A 9,392-nucleotide genomic window follows, 5' to 3' on the forward strand; every position below is an offset into this window, starting at 1 on the left:
ATGAACATAAACAGGGAGAATTGCATCAAGAAGGAACCCTTGAGAACGCATCAGCACTCCGACAGGACCGACGGTATGAGATTAAGAAGTGACTGTCAGTTATCTATCACCATGATGCCCGTGTTCACTTACATGGCTGATATATTCTGCCTGTTGAACAAGTCAATTTACACGCTTGAGATACACCATTGCTCATTCTTTTCTCTCCGTTGCTTACATTTTATAAACCAGTGGTATCTATTTTCTTTTTTTCTTTTTCCCGCTCTGCACTTAGAATGATAGCCCAGCTATGAAAAAGGCTGTGTCTCTCTTGTCCCTCGTCACGCCGACCAGTAACCGCAAGCGCCGGCGACTCAGAGACACACTGGCTCAGCTCACCAAGGAAACGGACATCTCCCCTTTCCCTCCACCTAGAAAAAGGCCTTCAGCGGAGCATTCACTGTCCATTGGCTCTTTGCTGGACATCTCCAATACCCCTGAGACCTGCAAGGCTCTGGCAGGTAAAATGTCGAGCAACACACCTGCTTTGCTTTATCCCGGGATGGACTTTACACTTCACAGAGTCCTTCAGTTCTCGCGGTTGTCGTGGCTGCAGAAGCGTAAATAGTCTCTACATTCGAGACGACAAAATCGTTAAATGTTTAAAGACAGTATAGACCAAAGAGAAAAGAACATCAGGGAGTTAGGATTTACATCAGGAAATTAATTTGCAATTAACCAAATCTATTTGTTTTTTTTAATCAGACTGAAGATATTTTCTGTTCAAAACAATAGTACATGTAGACTGGTTAGTCTACACCAGGTATTGTAATGACGCTCTAATTGTTTCATTCGAATGCAAGTCAATAATGGATTCCGACCCAATGTACAGAAATTGCTACGTTTTTGTTAGTTGTTTACATGCAAGAACTGCCAGGCTAAAAAAAAAAGGTGTCCAATAAGTGTGATTGGCTGTGCTTAGTTTTTAGAGAATCATTTAATGTGTGTCTGAAGCACAGTTTGTTTGACCTGAAGGCCAGGTTTAAAAAAAAAAAAAAAAAATACAACCTCCCTTACTTCCATCCTGATCCTGTTATTCCAGAGAGTTCAAAGCCATCCCGTAGTTCAACTCCGGTTGTATCGAAGCAGTCGGCCAGGTGGCAGGTGTCCAAAGAGCTTTACCAGACCGAAAGCAACTATGTGGACATTTTAAACAACATCCTGCAGGTAGGTTGTTTATGTGTGTGTTAGTCTTTGAATGTCTGCATGCACTTCCTCCTCTGCTTATGTTATCTATTGGTCACAGCAACTACTGGGCATCTGAAAATGACCATATGACCATTTCTGTTTTCTTAGGCTTTTTGAAAAAAATATTTCTTGTTGAACTTAACATTTTATTTTAAATTTTTACCCCATTCTTTTCTCCACATATCACCCTATCCTTCCACTTTTGAAGTAAATGAGACCCATTTTGCCTTTTTAGTGGAGGAGTAATTTAATTTCCAAGTAATAATTGTAGTGCTGTAGTGTACACTAGTATTATAGTGTCAAATATACAAAGGCTTTAAAACTAGTTTGGAATATTTATATTTATATTTGAACAAATAGCTGATATATGAATCTATCGAAATATGTTAATCTCATACCCCTGATGTTCAACAACCTTTTTTCCCTGTTATCAAATTATTTGGTGTTGCTGTGTTGTCTCTATGCTTGAGCTCAAAATCACTGCTTTTTAACGAACAGATGGAGGTAGCAAAAGCTTTTGCTGTTAGTGAAAATTACCTTGTACTTTTGTTTGTAATGGACAAATTCTCATAGAGAGAGAGAGGACGCTGCTGCTGTTTTTCTTCTAAAATAAAGTAAAAGTATCTCTTATTAAACACTGTTATCCATTGATGGTATAGTACATTGACAATGACATCCATTCAATTAGAGTGTCTGACTCGCTAATGTGACAAAAAATATATATATAAAAAAATCCTCTTGATACTTCACAGTACTTGATGTGATGTTTATCAGCAGGGTTGCGGCCCTCATTCTGTACTTTCTCTTTTTTTTTCCCCCTCCCTCGAAATCAATGATGCACTGATTGACTGGCCAGTAATTGTACATGGCTGATTTTCAGCATGATCAGCCCTGACCAGTGACAAAGTTGAATCATTAGGACTGATGTCAGCCTGCTGCGGGCTAACGCTCAAGCAGCAATTAGTTTTACAACTCAACTGGTCAAGAAAGGTTAACCCCAACACTCACCCCATCCATGCTTGGTTTAACCACTCAGTGGACAGACAGATAGAAAGGTCATACAGACCTATTGCAAAATGAATCAAATTTATGCTGTTATTATGTAGACATTGGGAATCTGGATCATCCTAATTGGAATTTCTGTCAGGAAGTCACCCTCACAAAAAAAAAAAATCTATAATCAGTATTGGTGAAATATTGCAATAGGTTGACTCTGGTTTTAAGTGAATAAAAATGATGAATATTCAATAGTTAGTCAGGCGTTATATAAGCACAGTTTAATTATTCTAGCCTCGTTACAGACCTTAATATATAAACAATGTATAGACAATTATATATTATAAATAGATTTAACATTAAAATTATTGCGTAATGTAAATGTATACATTTAAGAAGGTAACGTATGTCTTAGATTAAAACTAGTGTGTCTAAAATGGTGGTATTAATGTAATGCAATCTCTTTTTTTTTTTTTTTTTACATACATTTAAGAAGGTAATGTATGTCTTAGATTATTAATGTAATGCAATCTCTCTTTTTTTTTTTTTTTTTTTTTTTACTTACCGGTGGTTTCTCTCAATGGTCAGTCATCAGTCCTAACATCTAAATATATTTTTTGTTTCTCGTGAACAAAGGTATCATGTTGGAAGATTAGATTATTTTTAAAAAGATTATGTGATTCCAGCGCACTTGAGACATGCTTGATACTCCCCAATACCACATTTTCACAGACTACTGCATACTTGTCCTCTTGTACAAGGCTATCGATTTTCATCATCTTTTTAATAATTTTCTGTTTTTTGTTAAGCTTTTTAAACATCCGTTGGAAAAGGAAGGACAGGTGGGTGGACCCATCCCATTTTCTGTTTTTTAAATTAAAGCTTTTTAAACATCCGTTGGAGAAGGAAGGACAGGTGGGTGGACCCATCCTGGCACAAGAAGAGATTAAAACCATCTTTGGTTGCATCCCTGACATCTATGATATTCACACAAGAATAAAGGTATGGCTATGACAACAACATGGTTAGGTTTTTGTATTACCGCAAATTGAGTCTGTAAAGGATTTCCTTTTTTTATTAAATAAGACTGACCTTGAAGATCTGCTCAGCGACTGGTCCGAAGACGCGAGTGTAGGAAACATCATTCTCAAATATGTAAGTTTAATCATTACGTGTTTTTCAATGGAAAGGATGTAAATGTAATATGTGTTTTTAACTGCAAGTGTATATGTAGATACAAATATTATATAAATATATATTTGACCTGCAGGCCAGTTTTGGTCTGCAGGCCTTATGTTTGACACCTCGGTCTAAATGAACCTAAGGTGTGAATTACTTTCCCAAAAGTTGCATTGTATTTGAAAAACTAAACTTTTATTCTGCCTGCAGGTGAGAAAGTCTTGTCTTTTTCATCCTTAGTGTTGTCTGACCTTTTCCCGTCTTCTCTCTCCAGTCCAAGGAGCTAGTAAAGGCCTACCCGCCATTTGTGAACTTTTTTGAAATGAGCAAGGAGACTATTGTTCGCTGTGAGAAGCAGAAGCCGAGGTTTCATGCTTTTCTCAAGGTATGACCCAGACATCTCTGTGTAAAACATCTCTGTTTTATTCTAGCGGATGGATTTTAATTCACATTTATTTTTCATTGAAATGTGTAAGTGTATTACTTGTTTGTTTAAGGCATTGATTTTTATTTTTCAACATTTAGTTTAGTTAAAATCGTGAACTCACTCATGTTATTAACTTATTTTTTTATAGCTGTGAAATAAGCATAAAAGAAATGTAATAACAGTGATAATTAAAATCTGTTGAATATTTTAGATCAACCAAGCAAAACCAGAGTGTGGCAGACAGACACTGGTGGAGTTACTTATCAGACCGGTACAGAGGCTCCCCAGTGTGGCACTTCTACTTAACGGTAAAACACGAATACAAACCAGCTCCATACCATTTTTAAGTTAATATTGAAATATGTTCTTCATATTACTCTATATCTGTCCTTTCTGTCACTCATCCATGCCTCTAACTTTCTTCTTTTGCCTTTTTTTTTTTTTTTTTTTTTACTTTACGACCACCTCCGTACTCTAAATCCTACCTGTCTCCTTCGTTTTTACAGATATAAAGAAACACACATCAGATGACAACCCTGACAAGATAACACTTGAGAAAGCCATTGATTCCTTGAAAGAAGTCATGACGTGAGTGGCATGACGAGACACGAACAGAGCCTGTGTTTTTCACCTATGCTAACACAGTGGTAACATTGTAATCAAGGACATTAAAACATCAGAAGAGTCTGACTTTTTCCTTGATGATGCCATGATGATGGGCTAAAAATTCCCCCCCAAAAGAAAGTCCATGGAGCACAATCCAATGTATGGCGTGCAACCAACTAATGTCAACAAAGCTAAATATATATGGTTTCTCTCTGTTCTTCTCCACCAGTCATATCAATGAAGATAAGAGAAAGACTGAAGGGCAGAAGCAGATCTTTGACGTCGTTTATGAAGTGGATGGTTGTCCCGTAAGTTAAATCTTCTTTGACGTGCACATCTCTAACGCTTCCTATTTCACCGCACATCCCAAAATTCTGTGAACCCATCGCAGTCCTCTCCATGAAGGCCACACAATGGATGCCAATCTGTTAACCTCAATACAAGCTTAGATTTTTAGCCTCCTCTGACCATCTGACATGACAGGGTTTTGAGAAGGTTGTTGCTTGACCTTCCCAGAGGGGGCAGCAGCTGTGTGTATCTTCAGTGTTTCCATTCATCAAGTTATTATCACATGTTGCTTGAAAGAGCAAGGGTGTTGAACTCTCTTTTGATTCCCGATTTTTAAATCACAATCCAGTCCAGTAAAATCGTTCCACTTTGTTTTCATGCAAAGAAGTACACGTATATTGGATATTTATTCTTATTTATTATAACATTATATGTTATATTTAATGAAATATGAAACACATGAAGTGTTCGTGTATTTTTCTTATTTTCAAAATTCATATCCACAAAATTCTGTGAACCCATCGAAGTCCTCTCCGTGAAGGCCACAGAATGGATGCCAATCTGTGTATTCTTAATCAATACAAGCTTAGATTTTTAGCCTCCTCTGACCATCTGACATGACAGGGTTTTGAGAAGGTTGTTGCTTGACCTTCCCAGAGGGGGCAGCAGCTGTGTGTATCTTCAGTGTTTCCATTCATCAAGTTATTATCACATGTTGCTTGAAAGAGCAAGGGTGTTGAACTCTCTTTTGATTCCCGATTTTTAAATCACAATCCAGTCCAGTAAAATCGTTCCACTTTGTTTTCATGCAAAGAAGTACACGTATATTGGATATTTATTCTTATTTATTATAACATTATATGTTATATTTAATGAAATATGAAACACATGAAGTGTTCGTGTATTTTTCTTATTTTCAAAATTCATCAAGAGGGTCAAATTGAACACTGTAGCGAGCCAGTTCTGGCCCACGGGACATATGTTTGACACCCCTGGTCCAGAGGATTAAATATGACTAATAAAAGTAAAAAAAGGTTGGTTTTTTTTATACATTATTGTCTATAAAAAGGAATTTCAAAAAGATTTTGAAAGCCAGTTCCGGTTATTTCATACATCTGAAGGTTTTATTAAACACAGAAACATGTCCTCTCTGCAGGCCAACCTGTTGTCCTCCCATCGCATTCTGGTTTATCGAGTCGAAACCATTGCCCTGGGTGACCAGCCATGTGACCGCGGTGAAAACGTCACACTCTTCCTTTTCAATGACTGCCTGGAGGTAATGACTGCATAAAAACGGATCCATTCTTCTTCCACATGCATCACTGTAGTCTATTTTTGCTCCCTCAATGTTACCACCCTCGTGTGCCTGCAGATTGCGAGGAAGCGACACAAGGTGATTAACACATTCAAAAGTCCACTGGGACAGACGAGACCGCCGCCTCCTCTCAAGCACATCGCTCTGATGCCTCTGTCCCAGATCAGGAGAGTTCTGGACCTGCAGGACACCGAGGGTAACGCACTGACAACACCGACACGATGAGCACACAGCCACTGCTTTTACTGCTCAGCGCAGGCAACTTTACTGTCTGTTGTTAAACACCTATCTGAAGTGTCCCCTTAATAAAGCCCAATGACAGAGCAGCAGCTTTATTCATTATTGTGAAAACCTTTTATGGCAGTAGCTGTTTCCCATTATGTATTTGCTAAATATGCCGCACCACTTTGAGGCCGCTCATAAAGCCATTTATTTTTTAGGGTGTTTAAAAAAAAAAAAATCTTGTGAGCAGAGTGGTTAAATGGTCAGTGGTCTGTTTCTCACTGAGCAACACAAACCTTAACCCACTTAAATGTCAAGAGCATTTTTTTAAGTAAGTTTTTGATATAGATAAAATATATAACATTTAAATAAATGCATTGCATCTATATTCAAAATAGCCGGTATCAGTCCTCGCTGCGGACAGACGTGCCATCATGTAAGGATCTTTACATTTTCAAAATAAAACACCCCGTTGTTTTGAAACATTATCTTTTAATGTAAAAAGTAAAGGGATATGACTGGATTTTTTTTAGATGACGTAAATTAATAAAACTCCCACAGTGCCCTACGGAACAGCACTGGTACCAGGGGTTGGAAACTTGAAATTTTGATTTGTAATTTCCTGGTCAAAGCCAGGTTTCTATGTACTGTGCCGTTGATTGACTCTTTATATTATAGCCTACGGCATCTGTGTACGGTTCACATTCAGAATTGAATTTATGCAGGCTACTCAGACATTTAACTAGGAATGCACCGATTGTAAAATTTCAATGCCTGAATTTACAACTCGGCCGACGCCGATGTTTTCTTTTTGGTGTTTATTCCCTCTTTTGTGCCACAGAAACGTTACTGTATTATTGGTCTATACGTCTTTCAGCTCTTCATCATCGTTTAATCAATCACAGTTTACTTTTCAAATGTCCAGTGAGTTTTGTTGTGCTTCTTACACTGACTTCTTCTTTGACAGTACTATGTTTTTTTTTTTTCCTTTACTTCTTTTTGCCAGTGCAGGTGTTTACATTTATCCTGTCAGTTATGTGGTTCCCATGACATTGGTTCAGATAAGGGAAGGTGTGTGTGTGTAGAGCTGGAGCGAGACAGGAGTGAATGTTACGAGTTGTTTTGGCGATGGCTACGGCCCACAGTAGCCTCGAGTCAAAAGCACTTGGCAGTAGTGTTGGGTGATATTGGCAAACAAATGAACCCCGATTATTTATGGCATTTTTCAGATAACGATTAGTATGAAGATTTATAGATCATGCTTACACTTGCATAATTTTGCCTCAGTTGCCTTGTGTTCTAAAATGATAGTTACAAATCCTCAGTCAAACTAACTTAAAAAATAGCCAATTTGCCTTGTTTGAAATGTCTACACATTAAACGTTTATTGATAACTCTTTAACACAGACACATTACGATCAAACAGGACGCAACAGTGATTACTTCAGGTTGCGTATGTCTGTGCGTGTTAACCTGTGACTGGAATGTCACACTAGTGCATGTCTTCACTCATACTGTAGCTCAGCAGCAGAAATAAACTGACACATACAGACTTCCCGCACAGTGTAATAATAATCAGTTCTGGGACATACAATAGTAGACACCCATTTGAATATCTTACCAGTGGAACTGATTCAAAAAGCACAGGAACAGTATGATGTTTGACACTCTTGTTGACTAGTTGTATTTTTAGAACATATCCCACGGGCTCCTCAGGTGGTCCACGGGGGCTACCAGGTGCCCTGAGGCACCATGTTGGTGAGCCCAGTTCTAGATGGTTAAGTGTATCACTGGTCCACCGTTCATTAGTTGTTGGAAACCCACCTTTTCCAAGCAGATCTTTAGCAATGCAATATGCAACCGGCCTGCATTATCTCTTTCCAACACTTACTTAGGTGCTGGTTAGGAACAGATTGACTGAGGTGGAGTTTACACTACGGCGAAACGATGATTGATTCCAGAGCTGTGCCACAAATTTGGATTTGGATTTGCTTTTAGACGAAGATGAAATTTTGGGTTGGAGACCACTTGTTCTTTATGGCTGTGTTTCAAGTACGTAACAATTTCGCACAAGCCTACTTGGCGGTATCATCATTTTGTGCCAGAGAGAGCTCAATGTTTGTGACCAATTTGACGCTGATATAGTTGTAATTCATTTGATAATAAAGTCACCTTTATTTCCCAAAGGCAGTTAACAAACAAACATCGGCCGTTACCGATGTTCATCCGATGCATTGCCACGTCCCTACATTTAACCTGAACTTTTACTATCACTTCAAAATAGAAGCCATCAAAAAGACATAAAATGCAGTATATACAGTGATAAAACATGGGTATAAATACGGCCTGATACACTTATTTCTGGGCTGTTTCTCCCACTTTTCGCTAGTTGATGTTGAATACAGAGTACCTATGTAGAACTGTTTTTAGAACTCCCCAGACATGTTCAATCAGGTTCATGTCTGGGTTCTGGCTGAGCCACTCAAGGGTATTCACAGAGTTGTCTTGTTATCTTGGCTGTGTGCTTAAGGTGTACATGGCTGCAGTCGTCTCGCTCTACTCTCTCTCTACTCTGACTCGTCTCCTGGCTCCTGCTGCCTAAAAAAAACTTCCCCAGTGCTGATGCTTTTACCACCCTGCTATATAGGGCTGGGTAGCATTGAATTTTTCGATACTGATCTGTTCATTGCGATACTGGTTCCTGAATGATAATTTTTCAATACCAATTCTAACCAAAAAAGAATTGACATTAAAACATTACAGGACAAAAGTTGCGTTTTATTTTTGCAGCCTTGGTATTTCTCCACTTCAAGCTGTTTTCTTAATCATTTCTAGTGAAAAGAACATCTGCAAACAAGCGACAGGTCAGGGTCTAATGCTCACTGCGACATACTGAGGACCTTTTCACTTAGCGGCTTCTCTTCTGAAAAGTCAACATGTCTGCTCTCTCAGGACACAGACAAGCCTCCTGGCTGATGGTGTCTCCTGCAGTAGAAAATGTACCCTTTGAGGGTGTGGATGGTGTTAGCACACGGAGATACCTGGTTGCCAAAAATATACGTATTGCCGCCTCGTGCAGTCAATAAATCAGGACGTTGGCAAGAGCTGATAGTTCACAGAGCAGCTGTTGCA

The 9,392-nt window shown here is 38.6% G+C and overlaps 1 protein-coding gene across 1 annotated transcript in view; it reads left to right on the top strand.

The window, feature by feature from the left end:
- ect2 (epithelial cell transforming 2) overlaps positions 1 to 9,392 on the top strand; it is a 31,931-nt gene that overhangs the window by 12,238 nt on the left and 10,301 nt on the right. Inside the window, exons 9-18 of the mRNA XM_025053727.1 lie at positions 275 to 500; positions 1,082 to 1,206; positions 3,106 to 3,225; positions 3,310 to 3,378; positions 3,677 to 3,787; positions 4,041 to 4,137; positions 4,336 to 4,417; positions 4,665 to 4,743; positions 5,880 to 5,999; positions 6,096 to 6,234. Of these exons, the coding sequence (XP_024909495.1) occupies positions 275 to 500; positions 1,082 to 1,206; positions 3,106 to 3,225; positions 3,310 to 3,378; positions 3,677 to 3,787; positions 4,041 to 4,137; positions 4,336 to 4,417; positions 4,665 to 4,743; positions 5,880 to 5,999; positions 6,096 to 6,234 (1,168 nt within the window). The remainder of the gene's footprint in view (positions 1 to 274; positions 501 to 1,081; positions 1,207 to 3,105; positions 3,226 to 3,309; positions 3,379 to 3,676; positions 3,788 to 4,040; positions 4,138 to 4,335; positions 4,418 to 4,664; positions 4,744 to 5,879; positions 6,000 to 6,095; positions 6,235 to 9,392) is intronic.

The sequence above is a fragment of the Cynoglossus semilaevis genome, chromosome 2 (genome assembly GCF_000523025.1).
Source record: "Cynoglossus semilaevis isolate Cse_v1.0 chromosome 2, Cse_v1.0, whole genome shotgun sequence".
Classification (NCBI taxonomy): Eukaryota; Metazoa; Chordata; class Actinopteri; order Pleuronectiformes; family Cynoglossidae; genus Cynoglossus; species Cynoglossus semilaevis.